At 41.4% G+C, this 16,339-nt stretch overlaps 1 protein-coding gene across 4 annotated transcripts in view; it reads right to left on the bottom strand.

Annotated features, from left to right (window-relative positions):
- The window catches only part of armh3 (armadillo like helical domain containing 3), a 132,778-nt gene extending 116,836 nt beyond the window's left edge, over nt 1-15,942 (bottom strand). For 2 of the 4 annotated variants that reach the window (XM_036586951.1, XM_036586954.1), the window contains exons 1-2: nt 15,853-15,942; nt 14,681-14,790 (exon numbers count right to left, since the gene is read on the bottom strand). In XM_036586951.1, the coding sequence (XP_036442844.1) occupies nt 14,681-14,779 (99 nt within the window). In that variant the 5' untranslated portion in view covers nt 14,780-14,790; nt 15,853-15,942. The other 2 variants (XM_036586952.1, XM_036586953.1) reach the window with 2 other exon arrangements.
- Nucleotides 15,943-16,339: the final 397 nt, after the last annotated feature.

The following is a 16,339-nucleotide window of genomic DNA, read 5'->3' as shown; positions in this document are numbered from 1 at the left end:
TATGGAAGTTACTAACCAAAAAGTGTTTTAAACCAAGATTATAATTTTTTTACTCATACCTTAGCGAAAATAATTGAAAAGATTCTCCGCAAGATATTAAGTCTTGATCAGACAGGCTTTATTCAGCAAAAGCAGACATAGGACAATATTCATCGAACGATATTCATCGAACACTACGTCATTGATCATATAGTATAAAATAAACTTCAGACAGTATTGTTGAGCCTTGATGAAGAAAAAGCTTTTGATCAGGTTAATTTGGAATTTTTATATAAAGTACTACAGATGTTTATTAAAATTATTCAAGCACTGCACAGTGACCCAAGGGCAAGAATTAAAATAAATGGGGCCATATCAAACACCTTTAATCTGGAGAGAGGGACAAGACAAGGCTGCTCAGTAAGTTCATTATGATCATCATCATTAACCGCTTAGTCCAGATAGGATCACGGTAGCAGCTGGGAGAGCAGAGAATCCCAGACGACCCTGTCCCCCACAACTTCCTCCAGCTCATTCCCGGGGACCCCAAGCCACTCCCAGGCTAACTTGGAGATATAATCCCTTCAGGGGGTCCTAGGACGACCCCAGGGTCTTGTCCCAGTAGGTCATGCCTGGTACACCCCCACCGGGAGGCGTCCAGGGGGCATCCGGATCAGATGCCTGAACCACCTCAAATGGCTCCTCTCAATGCGGAGGAGTAGCGGCTCTACTCCAAGCTTCTCCCAGATGACCGAGCTCCTCACCCTATCAAGTAGAGCATAGCCCGCCACCCTGCGAAGAAAGTTCATTTCCGCCGCTTGTATTCACGATCTTGTTCTTTCGGTCATTACCCACAGCTCATGACAATAGATGAGGGTCAGGATGTAGACCAACCGGTGAACAGAGACCTTCGCCTTATGGCTCAGCTCCCTCTTCACCATTAATGTCCGGTACAGTGACCACATTACTGCTGCTGCCTGTCCCAGCCTGCGGGCGATCTCACGATCCCTCTTCCCATCACTCGTGAAGAAGACCCCGAGATACTTAAACTCCTCCACCTGTGGCAAGTCCTTTCCCCTTACCTGGAGTGGGCATGCCATCCTTTTCCAGGCTAGGACCATAGACTTAGACGTGGAGGTGCTGATCCACATACCAACTGCTTCACACTCAGCTGCAAACCACTCCAGTGAGCGCTGGAGGCATCCATGTGATCCAGCCAAAAGAAAATCATCATCTGCAAATAGCAGAGACGCCACCCTCCTGCCTCCACAAGTAATGCCCTCCTGACCTCAGCTCCGCCTTGACACCCTGTCCATGAATATCACAAACAGGAGTGGAGACAAGGCACAACCCTGGTGGTCCAATGCTAACACTGAAAGAGCCTGGCTTAATGCTGAGTATACGAACACAGCTCTCACTCCGGCGCCCCATACTCCCGGAGGACCCTGGCGCCCTATACTCCCGGAAGACTTCCCACAAGATATCTCTGGGAACACGGCCAAAAGCCTTCTCCAAGTCCACAAAACACATGTAGACTGGGTTGGCAAACTCCCATGCCCCCTCAACAATCTGTGAGAGGGTGAAAAGTTGGTCCATTGTACCACCACCGGGACGGAACCCACATTGTTCCTCCTCAATCTGAGGTTCAACTATGGGTCGAAGTCTCCTTTCTAGCACCTTGGCATAGACTTTCCCAGGGAGGCTCAGCAGTATGACACTCTGGTAGTTGGCACACACCCTCCGGTCGCCTTTCTTAAAAATACGGACCACCACCCCGGTCTGCCAGCCCAAGGGTACTGTTCCCGAGGTCCATGCAATATTGCAGAGGCATGTCAGCCACGACAGCCCCACAACATCCAGAGCCTTAAGCATTTCCGGACGAATCTCATCCACCCCCGGTGCCTTGCCACTGAAGAGCTTGCCAACTACCTCAGTGTCCGCCAAGGAGCTTGACATGTCAGAAGCCTCTGGCCCTGACTCCTGTGAGGGAGGCATGTCTCTCAGATTAAGAAGTTCCTCAAAGTGCTCCTTCCACTGACCGACAATATCCTCATTTGAAGTCAGAGTTTCTCCACCGCTGCCAAATACAGCTTGGGCGAAGCCACCCCCACCGCTCCTGAGTCGCCGGACAGTTGTCCAGAACCTCCTCGAGGCTGGCCGAAAGTCTTTTTCCATGGTCTCACCAAACTCCTCCCACGCCCTGGATTTTGCTTCCGCCACCGCTGCCACCTTTTTTGCCTGTCGGTACCTATCGGCTGAGTCGGGAGTCCTCCGGGCCATCCAGTCCCTAAAGTCCTCTTTCTTCAACTTGACGACCTCCCTCACCACCAGTGTCCACCAGGGGGTTCTTGGGTTACCACCCTGACAGGCACCAACAAGCTTTTGGCCACAGCTATGCCTGGCAGCTTCCACAATAGAAGTTTTGAACAGGGTCCATTCAGACTCCATGTCCCCTACCTCCTCCAGGACATGAGAAAAGCTCTCCCGGAGGTGGGAGTTAAAATCATTCTGAACAGGGGCCTCCAACAGTCATTCCCAGCACACCCTCACTATTCGCTTGTGCCTACCAGGTGTGACCATCAGTCTTCCCCGCCATCTGATCCATGGTGATCAGTTGACAGCTCAGCACCTCTCTTCACCCGAGTGTCCATAACATATAGTCCCAAGGCAGATGAAACGACAACAAAGTCGTTGAGCTTTGACCCAAGGAGCTCTGGCACCTTGTACACTTACGAACATCCTTGGGCTCGGACTTGGTGTTCGTTATGGACAATCCATGCCTAGCACAGAAGTCCAGTAACAATTCACCATTCGAGTTTAGATTGGGCAGGTCGTTCTTCCCAATCACACCTCTCCAGGTCTCCCAATCATTGCCAATATGAGCACTGAAGTCTTCCAGTAAGACTATGGAGTCTGTAACCGGGGCCCTTTCCAGAACCCCGCCCACTTGCTCCAAGAAGGCCGAATACTCCGACCTGCTGTTTGGTGCATAAGCACACACAACAGTCACAACAGAGTTTTCCTCTCTGCAATTTTAATTTGCAATGAGGCGACCCTCTCATCCACCGGGACAAACTCCAGCTGCACAGCAGCCAGTCGGGGACTCATGAGTATCCCCACACCCACCCGGTGCCTCTCACCCTGTGTAACCCCTGAGTAGGAGAGGGACCAACCCCTATCAAGCAGTTTGGTTCCGGAGCCGACACTGTGGGCTATATCTAGTTGGTACCTCTCAAACTCCCGCACAAGCTCCGGCTCCTTCCTCCCCCAGTGAGATTACATTCCACATACCAAAAGCCAGTTTCTGCCACAGGGGTCTATGCCGCCAAGGGCCTCCCCACCATCTCCCACTGCCTATACAGCACTGCACCAATCTCCTATGCTGGAACTTGTGGGTGGTGGGCTGCCCGGCCACCAGGCGCTCACCAAGGAAGACTACCCCCAGGCCTGGCTCCAGGGGTAGGTCCGGGTAACCCTCTCTCAGGCAGGGTACATGGTTTTCTGTGTCCTTTTTTCATGGAGGATTTTTGAATAAGTTCATTATTGTTTGTTACATTTATTGAGGCGTTAAGTCAAGGGATCACTCAGGATTAGAACACTACAGGCATAAAAATGCTAGGTCAAGAACATAAGATCTCATTATTTGCAGGCGACATTCTAATATATGTCAACTTCAGAGAGCTCGTTTTTTACACTGTTGTAACTCGTAGATAACTTTAGTTCTGTTTAAAGCTATAAACTGAATATTCCAAAAACCCAAATACTAAGCTTCAATTACAGGCTGAGCCAAAACACAAGCTCTAATATTCAATTGAACTGGGATATGTATCATATATGATAGCTAGGAGTAAACTACATAGTGGCAGTTTAAGAAAAATACTGTCCAAAATTATACTATTTCATGAATATTGCACTCAGAAAGCTTGATAAGATTATATAATAATATATAAATTGTATATGTATACATATGACGTTTATGTGTAGATATGGGCGTGTGGTTAGTGAGGCAGAGACAACCTGTTGATGTAATTGTTTTTTCTCTGGTTTTATATTAAGCTTATTTCATGTAATAGTTTATTCAGGGAATCATAACTTCATGTAGTAGTTGTTATTTATTTACAATGATGGTTAATGCTTTGTAGCTAGGTAAATTATAGCATTCTTTAACCTGTGTAGATATGCATGATAGATTAACATTTGCACCTTCATACACCAACCTGAACTTAGCTTCTTGTCAGCTTCTTCGAATTTTCCCATTCTACCTTAATTGGCGCAGCTTCAGGCAATAGAAAGTGACCGCTGCACCATTTAAGGTGGCACAGGAAAATTCTGCCAGAGGCTCTGTTAGTTTCATCCTATTCATGCAATTTATGATTACCTATGTCATACTGCAATCTCATACTGTCACAACATAAACGTAAACTTTTTAAATTTAGTTTATTCACTGAAAATAGGCATTTGATTTAATTAAAACTGTGAATAATCTGAATATATAGCACCATTATTTTGAAAAATACCACCTTTAGAAAAATAAAAATGTGTTTCCCATTATACATGTTATTCTTTTTAAAAATGTGTTATACCTAAATTTTTCAGTAACAGCATTTTGAAATGAAACTCAACTGTTTCAACAGCTGGAAATTACAGCTAACTGAGATAACTGCTATATGTCAAGTGGCCACAGAATCTTGATTGAATATCTCTATGAAACTGTTTAAAAGAAGCAAGTGAAAATCATTGAAATAATAATAAAAAAATTTCCAACATGAAAGCATTTTTCTTACTTTTACAGGCGAGTTATGCATACGTATACTGTATTATATACACACTTTACATCGCAGATATAATGTTGACACATTGTACTGCCTAGTTGTCTGAGTGTTCTGAGTGTTTGCTAGTATGTATTTTCGTGCCTTTTTAGACTAACATGTAAAACATGCAGCTGTTATCTGTGGTGAAACAGAACAGATTTGCAGATGCTGTTATTTCTGAATTCATTGTAAAGTAGCTTAAATATTTGTTTTGGTGCTTACTTATTTACAGTAAACCTTTTTGGTTTTAAGAGTAGTAAGGAGTTTGTTTCTCACGAAGGCACTACACTTTCCCTATCAATTATTAACTAATTTCCGAGTTCAGTGTTAACTGTAGGACAAACCATTCCCTCATGAGGCACTGTGTAACAACACAGGAGCTAAAACGTGTCATGTTATTAAAATGAACAATGAAAAAACTATGGCAATTGTTACAAATGAGGACTAGTCGCAAAAATTTGTCAGTGTAAGCTAGATAAACAGTCACTAGATAGGTAGAAATAGACAAGGTAACATAAATCAAAAACAAACTCAAGACCTGACAGATGAAGACAGGCAAATACAAGGGCTGCTTACATAGCAAGATGAAGCAGAAGGACAAGATGATGAGAAGATGGAGCTACAGAAAAAAAAAGCTACAGTTGACTTTGACCGGCATAAAATTCCAGAGGACTGTGTCTCAGGGGGATCTTGTGACAACAAACATTAACACATGAATTCCTGATAAATTCAGATGTTAAATAAAGCCTCTATTACCATTTTCATTCATTAGTACATGCATTAGTAATTTAATCTTGTGGCTGTTAATGTATAACTTATTAACTTATTACTTTCTGATTAGTTATTCATTACCAAATGCCTTAATTACTCGCAGATCATGTACCTTTAATGTAAAGTGTTACCAATTTGTTTTCAGTTACTAAATTTAGCAGTGTTTCCAGCCAGTTAGGACTGTGAGGAGAATACGCTAACGTGGCTAGCAAGTTCGAACGTACAGTACAGCCGGACGGTTCCCACGGCTGCACATGCTGGTGTTGCATCTCCTCGAATTCATGTTTCCTTCACAAACCAAGCCCTCGAACACACATTCACTTAACAGAAGTCAACAAAACAAATAAGTTCAGGAAATGTTAACGTTACACAGCCGTTTGTTATTGATTGTGTCAACTTACAAACTATAAATACCTGCGGTTCAGCTTGGCTAGCGTTTGTCATGATGGCATTAGTTGAAATCAAAACTGACGCGCAAACAAAAAAAAGATTAACACAAAGGGGGAAAGTGCAAATATGAGCAAATATGCAAATATCTAATATTTGGCAATATCTAATTATTTTTGCAACTCACTGAGACCACATTTTTGTGATAGTTTTATTTTCTCGTCAATATTAAAGACCCCAATTTGACTTCAGGGCCTCTCTTCATACTGCACCTTCTTCAGTCAAGAGACATTGAAAAACTTTCTGATGTTAAAAACACTGCACTGACTAAATAATAATGGCTATTTTCGATTTCTTCAAGTACATCATCAGAAACAGTTTTATGAAAAAAAGGATTAAAAAGTATTTGGAAACTGAAAGCATTTATTAACGCCTATGGAATAGATTCGGGGCTTAAAGTAATCTCATGAATATATAGGGGTCTTCAGGAAGCCAAAATAGCAAGTACCATCTACATAAAACAAAAATGGGAAAGGGAAACCAATAGTTGCATTAAAGAAGTCTGGTCAAACTTCTGTGAATTTCAGTGGATGATATCAAGTTCAGCTTCATGGAGAGTGTTTGGCTGGAAGACTCTCAGTAGATATTTTATCACACCTGTTCAGAGGTCTCACCACTTTGGCTCTTCCAGCTGTTGGAGGAATTGTGGTTCACAGGAAGCCAAACAGTATCAATTGTTTTGGGCCTGCCCACAAATATTTTCTGGTGCAAAATCTACACAGAACTGGTGACTATATTTAGGGGATCAGCTGCAGCTGCTAGAAAAGCAACTGAAATGGCTTATGTCAGACACCCCATCCCTAGAGGACTCGTATAATATTATCTATGAAATCTTTGTAATGGAAAGACCCACCTTCTTCATAAGGCTCCAGGAAGCTAAATTTGAGGAATATTGGGAGAAATGGAAAATGTTACCCTGAAATGGCCCTCTTTTGCTTGAATTTGTTTTAAAGTGTTTGGATGTGCTTTTTTGTTTTTGTTTTTTTACAGACGACACTGAAAATTGATGTTATACTATTAAATGATTCTAAATAAAGAAAAATAACTAGGCCTGTCACGATAACTGTTTTTTAATGGACGATAAATTGTCCCAGGATTTATCATGATAAACGATTTTATTGTATGTGTGTGTGTATATACACATGCACATACATATTAAACACTGTTTTTAAATAAAGTCGACATACCAGCTCAATCGTGTTAATGGGATCTCCTCGCAAACTCAGTGATCAGAAAGGATCCTGGTTTTAGGGTCACGGATCGGATCATATTTACCATATAAAGACAGACCAGTCACCGGTTATGCTGCTAGGGCCGTTTGCTGTAGTGATGGACTGGGGGAATGAGTCTGATTCCTCACGAGGCTCATTCACATGGTCAACAGCAGTTCTGGTTGAGTTTGAGTCAGATAGGATAAATAGCTGACTGACTGACCACATATTTTCAATCCGAGCGTGCTGCAAGTCCAGACGTGGCGTGCGTGAAGGTCTGGAACTTTCCCGCGCTGCCGCGTAGTACACGCGGGAAAACTAAAGCGGTTTTGACTTGTGTTAAAACAGAAGTTACAGATGTCAGTGTATCCCTTGATTAAACTGTGTGAAAGCCTACAGTAAATCTGTACTCTCTCTCTCTCTGTGTGTGTGTGTGTGTGTGTGTATGTGTGTGTGTGTTTGGCTACTCGCCTCAGAGCAGACGGGAGAACAGAACAGCGCGCTTGGTTAAAAGTATCTGCTTAAATACACGCAAATAAACACAACGGCATTATTGAGGTCGTCCAAAATTATCGACGTCATATTCATTTATCATACGATAAGTTGATAACGCAATTATCACGACATGCCTATTTATAACTGGTGCTGATCTACTTGTGAACACCTGATATTTAGCAGCATGGAAGTTAGTGTAAACATAACGTTACCAGTTTGCCACATTGGTAGTTATCAAAAAAGATAGTCAGTTAACTTAAACAGTTATCACTGCCCTAAACTGCCTCATGAAAAAGACTGACACAAAAAGACTCCCACTCCTCTGACTTGAGCTTGATGTAATTGTTATAGCTATATCATATTCACTAACCTGATGTTCTTTGAATTCTTTAAACAACTCTGCATGTCTGTCAGAAAGATGCTTTGCTAAGTTGGAGGTGTTGGCTCCTTCGGTCTGTACATGTTTAAAGCATCTCTTGCAGACCGGATTTGATGTGTCCACGGGGTTGCCCTGACTGTCAGATGTGTATGCAAAATAATTCCATATTTCGCTTTGTGCGTGTGCTTTTTCTACAAGCCAAGAACGGTCTGCAAAATCGCTGGTATTAGCAGCCATGCTACACGTTCTCTTCTGACTCTGAGGTAAGCGCTAAAGTGCTGCATGCGCACTCTGCCCCCTGTGGCAGTCGTTGGAAATACCGCTCTTATTTTAAAACACGCTCATTCATTTAGTACCGGTACTAAATAAATGGGGTATTGTACCGTTTTTAATGACGAAGTATCGCGATACTTCTCAAGTATCGGTATATCGTGCAACACTACTAGGAAGTGCCCTGTTACTCTCATGTTTGCCACCATGAAAACAGAAAAACAGAAAATAATTATGTCTGTGTGTGTCACAAGCAAAGCAATAATAATAAACTTCACTCAATATCAAAACGGACCAAACTAAAGGAGAAGTTTGATAGGTCCACACCAAACAAAACAGTTGCAAAGGCATCCCAAGACTCTGGTCAAAGTTTCAAATTATAAGTTTTGTTGATTATCGAAGTAAAAATCTTATCAACAAACTATAAAAACAAAAAATAAACATTTCTGCAAATGTTAACTTATAAAAAAAATAGAAAAAAAAAATAACTGTTGCATCTGCAAAAATAATGAGTACTAACCCTAAGTTAATACTTGATAACAGCCCCTCTGGTAGATAAAGCTTGCAAGCGCTTTTTGTGGCCAGGTTTTTGTAGCTCTTAGTTTTGCAATATTTGGGGTCATCTAACATGCACAGCATATTTAAGACTAAGCCACAGATTTTTAATGATGTTCAAGTCAGGGGACTGTGAGGGCCCTTCCAAAATATTCAGTTTATATTTCTTACAGTAGTCAGATTTGTTTCCAGAATTTGCTAATATTTAGTGGAATCCACTCTTCCATGCACAATGCTTCCTGTCCCATTGGCAGCCACACAACCCCAAAGCACAAGATCAACCCCCATGCTTAACAGTTGGCAAGTTGTCCTTTTCATCAAATGCTGAATCCTTTTTTTCTACAAACATATTTTTGGTTACTACGACCAAAGAATTCCATTTTTGCAGTAAAGGTTTCTTTCTGATCACTCTGCTATAACTTTACTATTACCTATGCATTACTAGCAAACTACTCTGTAGAGCATTCACATATAGAACAGAGGGGTGGCTTTTTAAAGTCTGACAATATTAAATTAAAGCCAAAATAGAATGCTGTTTTTGATGAGCAGTGCCGGGGCAGATCTCTTGCAAATCTCGCACACTTCACAAACATGTTTTAATTGTGAACACTGCCCGAGCCACTTAAAGGGGCAGAAGTCAGAGGAAGTCAGAAGTCAGAGGAAAAATTATTATAAAACGATTATTGATGCATATTGATGCATCTTTTTTTCTATACAGGATTTCTTTTTTTCTTACTGTGTGACGACTTGGTACTTTTAAAGCAAAGTATTAATAATAGTCCATAATGAATTTACTTCCAATATCTTTTATTAAAAACCCAAACGTAAGTGATGTGGCAAGTCAACCGGAAGGCTCTCATTCACTGCGCTTGTTTGGAGCACAAGACGCATACTGCCACTCATCTGTGATAAAATGCGCAGTTACTGTGAAATAAGATCCTGTGACAGTGGGTGTCCACGTGGCAGATTACAGCTATTCTACCCGTTTTCTTCAGTGATTTCATAACGTAAGTCTTGGTGTTGTAGTATGTGTGTGTGTGTGTTGGGGGGGGGCTGCGGGTGGTGTCGCTGTGTCAGTAACATATATTCAAGACGGGACGCTGTATATCGGCTCCAAAGTCTGCAACATAGTGTGGAAGCCCTGGTTCTCACCGATGAGAACGGACGTAAATCCTTGGCGATAAAAGTTGTGATAGAATTTGTAATTCGCTTCATCCTTTCCAAGTTGGGTGAAAGCTTTGACATTGCTTGCTCGATGGTCCTCTCGTTGGCAGCAACTCCAAAGTCTGCAACATAGCGCGAAAGCCCTGGCTCTCACCGATGAGAATGGACGTAAATCCTTGGCAATAAAAGTTGTGATAGAATTTGTAATTCGCTTCATCCTTTCCAAGTTGGGTGAAAGCTTTGACATCGCTTGCTCGATGGTCCTCTGGTTGGCAGCAACTACAACCGGACGGAAAACGGGTGGAAACATAATATAGTTTCCTCTTTGGCTCCATACATTACTGGCCGTTCGCGGCTCCACACCGGAATTATACTTGTAGGTAAAAATAAAATAATCCTCACTGCAGTAAAATAAAGCTCTGCTGATCGTTCAAACAGTTTTAACAACAAATGATCTTAAACGCTAGAGTTAATGTAACCCATAATGGCTAGTTCATCTAGCTAGTAGCTAACGAAAAGGAAAAGAGAAAGATTTGAGACCAACATGAATAATTTGGAAAAGAATAGACATTTATAATTACTCCAGCTGGTTTCCTGATATGTTTAATCTGCAACGAGAAACTGTTAAACACTAGAAAAAAAAACGTGAAGCCGAAGTCAGCTTCTCAATCACCATCTTCTTGTTTGAATTTACCCATTCCACCTTAAATGGTGCAGCAGTTCTATTCTGGCGCCTCAGGCACCATTGAAGGTGGAACGGGAAAATTCAAACTAGAAGATGGAGAATGAGAAGTGACTTCAGCCTCGTAGCTAAAAAATTGGTGATGCAAGAAAAGCAGCTACAGCTTAAAGCAGAGCAAAGTAAGTCTGTGTTTTGTATTATATTTTTACCCTACTAGGGTAGAACATAAGCACATACTGAGACACATGTACAGCCAAGATGGTAAATAGGACTCAAAATGTTGTGGCTCCCAAGGTGGTTTGATTTTTGTTGAAAATACAAAATAACTCTGTTTAGCATTTGGGTTGCGACCCCTGCACTAGCTTTTAATGTAGCGTGCACGTCACAGACTGTCTGGGCGCTGCACTTCGCCAAGTTCCGCCTTTTGTGTTCCGTCAACATTGCGTTATCAATTGTTGATTTTTGACATCTGTGAATCGATTCAGAATCATCCACGTCCGCATCGCGATGCATCTAAGAATCAATTTTTCCCCCCACCTCTAGAATATACGTAAGCATTTATAAAACACAGAAGTTAGGACTTACTCAAATCAACAGTACAAAAAACACAGACACACACAGACCCACATAGACACATACATTCTTTCTCTTTCTCTCTCTCTTTGTTACTCAGACTATAGAGGGGGCCTTGGTGAGCAAATACATAAACTCACTCACAGCTATAAAGTTTACTTGCTCCTGGCTGAGACTTTCGCTCGCGGCTACAGAGTTTGTTTGACGATGGTTGAGACATTTTCACACTCGTAAATAGTATATCAAATGCTACTGTTGATTTGAAAAAAATGTATGTGTGGTGAGCTTGATGGTGAGAGGTAAATTACTCCGGCCCGACGTTAAAAGGTGTCTGCAGGAGAATTCTCAGTGGAAACCCTATAACCTAATTCTGTAGCTTTAGGGCTCTATTCATTAAGGGGTTGAATTGTCCAGGTGCTTGTTAACTGCACAGATTGTGCAAGCACCACCAATAGCAGCGCAAACAAAAAGGTCTAACTCCTAAATGAGGTGAAACTCTCTGTGCCCGCTCAATGTGACTGTTTGCCTGTTTTTGGCAGTAACTTTTTGCACTTTCAGGACTCTCTGTTTTCTAAGTGATATTTTGATGGATGGTATCTTTAAAGATCTATGGAACCTAAATCTGTTTTCTTTCTAATGGACTTCTTGCACTAATGCTTCCGCATTCTTCATAGTGCTGCTCTTGCGATTCTGGTTTTTCCGAGGGTAGCACTAACTTCAGCTCCACATAACTACTGCGGAACCAATATCAAAATATTATTGTGGTGTACCATAGTGCACTGAGCTGCAACATCTATACTTTAGTTTCTGTGGTCAGTCACAACAAACAGTGGATGAAAGCACTTATTTAACTTACACAGAGCTAAAATGCTGTATTGGTGGTGAGCCCTGTTTACTGGTGCTGCAGCTGCTTACATGAAGCAGTCTGTCTTTGTACAACATGACAGTGATTTCTGAAATATCTGTATTATGAAATGAAAGCAGAATTTGCATTTGTAGTGTCAATTTTGACAGACCTTGTTTATATTTAGCTAGCTATTGCTAACTGTAGCTTAATTTCCTAACAAGGCAGCTTTCATTAGTTGCTGGCACTAGCTGGCTAACATGGAGCAGCAGTCTCTGTGACACATTTACATCATGCCAGTGATTTCTGTAACAATTTGATAGACTTTGTTTAAGCTATCTTGTAGGTAATGGTAGGCTTTAAGGGAAAACAGCTTCCTCTAAGTAGCAAACATTAGCTAGCTGGCAAGCTATATTAGCAATCTGCCACACAGCATCATACTTTTCATTTTCACACACTTTTTGAAGCAATACTTCAGACAGCATCCACGTTTTACTGCTCACTCAAAAACATGACTCCTGGCTTGTATCTTAGCATTGCGGTTATGCTGTGACATTTTGATTTCACTTTTACACTGTGGTTTGCAGTGTGGGAGAGCCATGCAATGACACAAGTACGAAAATTGCCGGTAAATGTGACGCGCCAGAGGAGTCATATTCCAGAATAACATCTCTGGATGGAACTTCAGGAGGTAATAATAGTGGCTTTGAAGACGCTGTGCAACAATAACACAAGCGCTCAGAATATTTCTTCAGTTGTTATCTATTGTATACCTATTTTGATGTGAGGCTCTAAAAACCCAATGTAGACAAGACTACCAGAAACAAGTCCACTAGGTTAATCTTGCTCTTGCAGGTAAACATACTAAATATGCAATCAATGTATTTCACCATATTTCTCTCCTCTCAATGTCAACTAAGTGGTCTTTGGGTATCTTGGGTATTTAGCATTTAGGTTACCAATCACAAGACTGACGTCTCTTGCCCTGACCACACAAAATAGTTTCAGAGTCAGAGACTTTGCGATAAAAGGTGGTAAAAGGTGTAGATATGGGGGTTCATGGACATAGAGTATTGTGGTAAACTCTGATTGCTGGTGCCGCCATCTCGCTTCTCTCACGCGTTCACTCATGTTTGCTGATGGCAGAGCAGAGGCCCACTGACATCTCAGGGAGCCCTGATGTCTCTGCTACCTTCTAGCTCTCCATTTTTGTTAGGCTGTAATAGATAGACCTGCCGGAGTGTCTGCTGCACTCTTAACACTGAATGCTATAATCAGTCTCTCTTAACAGAACTAACTGTGTGTGCTTTCGTTAAACAACTGCCCATCTTGTGCATTCTGATGCTGTTGCTTCATCTGCCTTGATCGATTGCCCACTGCTCACCCGTCTCCTGGACCAGTTTCACCACCATGGAGCTTCCTGCAAACCTCAACTGCATGAACTGACCCTCCTGATGATGCTGCTGCACAGACTCAAACTATTTAATCATAGCCATTGCATCACCTGCTTTTCTCCTTTTCTGCATGTTAATATTTTATACTAATGGTAAAACCTTATTCTCTGCTCATATTGCTCACGTTATCGGTTTTGCTATCCGGTGACGACCAGAGGAGGTTTTTTCCTCTTGCTCTCAGGGAGTTTTTTCTTGCCACTATCAACACTAGCATGGGGGCTTGAACCCGGATGTTTCTGTAAAGCTGCGTTGCGACAACGCCTGTTGTAAAAAGCGCTATATAAATAAACTTTGACTTGACTTGACTTCACTTAGCAAGCTAAAGCTAATCCTGCATAACCAAAAGCTAGCAACCTGTTTGTACCGCATTGTCGCCCATTCGTTCATTTATCAATACACATTGTTAGTTCATCAAGTCTTTCACTCACACATTGCTACGTCCGCTTGTTCGCCTGTCTATGTGCACATCTGTTCCTTCGTAAGATGCTATATCTGTCCATTTGTCTGTCCATCTGTCCGTCCGCACCTCTGTTCATTGGAGACTTTTTCCATCCAGTTATGGTCACATAAAAGCTAGCTAATGATTTTAGTTCTGACTGAGTGGCAGAGCAAGCTATGGGTGTTGGACAGAGAGCTGGCAATCAAGATGATTATTAGCCATGTGCACATAGTTCTCAGATAGATCTGATTGGCAGTTTTGGTTTAAGGTGTTTTTCATCATGTACACCTTTTTTTATTTAATTTTTTTATTTAATTTTATTCAAGCTTGGCTGGTGTTTCATACTTTAGGTTTATATTAAACATCTCATATTTTTTGGTGATCCCTAGGACTAATTTAAGGCTTGTCGGTTAATGAATAATCACAGAATAATGACATTCTGTTATCATTCAAAAGAATGACAATTCCTAGTTTAAACATGTTTATTTTTTTCATAAATCACAAAGGCCCTCTCAAAGTAGCTACAGCTGCTGTAATAATTTGTTCAAAACGTCAAGTAACATTATCTCAAGGTTATTAAAAAACTGTCAAACCTGGATTTCTTACCGTAAATATTTCATCATACATCAGTACCACCTTCTCCTTAAGGGGTTTCTTAGATGAAGATGTCCTCCTAAGCAGACCTGCCTTCCTTTCCTGAGCCATGGCTTCACGGTCTGAAATACATCCCCAATTAATTGCATTGTCAGCAAGTAACATGCAAGTCACTTTTGAGCAATTTAACGGTTTGTTAGAGCTATAGTCTTTCTGGATTAATTACCAATAAAATTAGCACAGTGGCATCAAAACAGAATCAAAATTTTTGTTTTATGTCTCACACACACACACACACACACACATATACATATATATATATATATATATATATATATATATATATATATATACACACATATATGCTGACTTTCTAGTAAAAGGAAAAAACCTAGGTACTTTTAATGTAAGTCAATGGAACCCCCCCGCCCAAGTCATTTTGAGTAGTTTCTTTTTACACACAATGCAAAATGTAACTAGCCTGAGAGTGAGAGCCCTGTACTGCATAGATACCGTAGTAGATACTGTATGACTTCATGTACTGTTCATTACCTTCGCGATTTCGCACAATACTGTATTCCAGAACTGATAGCTTACTGTTTTAAGCATAATCAAAACTGCAGAATGCCAGTTATTATGGTTTATGCTGAAACTTCATGATGGTCGATCACGAGAACTGCGATATTAAAATAAACTGAGCTGTGTGTAGGCCACTCATGTAAGCACAAAGATACTTGCTGCCTATGCAGCAGAGTGCATAACGTGAGCTTAGTTTCGGATAACGTAGACTTACCTAGCGTTAGCTAACGGAGCTGAATCAGCTACAAGATAGCTTATACACTAGTACACAAGATAGCGTATACACTAGTAAAAACTTGACTCAACTTAAGGCGTGTAGTTTAACTTAAACTATAAGTCTGACACCAGTCTGCTCAAATCTGAAGAATGCTAATGGCGTAGCTAGTTAGTTAGCTAAGTTAGGTACCTAGCTAGCTAATACATGATAAAACAAACAGCTAACGTTACATTTTGCATGTTGAAATGAAAGTCTTTTCACATCAGCCAGCTTTGCCTCGTAACTTTGCCTTCTATTACGGGTCGCTTGCGCTGGTGTATCTATTTAAGTAAGGTATTTCCATTAAGTAAGTAATACTTCAATCATTCTGTTCTCGCGTTCTTCTTACCTGATGTCACTTACTTTTCTATTATTCGGTCCCTCTTCTTCGGAGTTTATTTGGCGACGCGCAAACCAGTGACACTTGCATTACCGCCACCTACTGCACTGGAAAAGCTGAACGTGGCTAATAGTTGAATATTCAGGACAGGGGTGTCCAAGCTTATCCGCAGAGGGGCGGTGTGGCTGCAGGTTTTCACCCAAAACGAGTTGTAGCACACCTGATTCTTCTTCGGTCTGCTTTCGGTCTTCAAACTGCTGATCATGTCAGCTCCTGCTTTGCTGAAATGAAAACATGCAGCCACACACCGGCCGTTTGTGGATTAGATTGGACACTTGGTTCCGCTCTTTATGCATACGCAATACAAAAATACACCCTGCACCCTAACCTACGCAAGCTCCCGCTATGCTCAAACCGTTTCAAATTCAAATGTAACCTCGTTGTCTTCCATACTCTGTAAACACACAGCTTTTTCAGACACAATACAATGATTAAC

This window comes from Colossoma macropomum, unplaced genomic scaffold (assembly GCF_904425465.1).
Source record: "Colossoma macropomum unplaced genomic scaffold, Colossoma_macropomum, whole genome shotgun sequence".
Taxonomy (NCBI): Eukaryota; Metazoa; Chordata; class Actinopteri; order Characiformes; family Serrasalmidae; genus Colossoma; species Colossoma macropomum.
The sequence above is the reverse complement of the archived record's forward strand: the minus strand, read 5'-3'. Positions and strand labels throughout refer to the sequence as shown.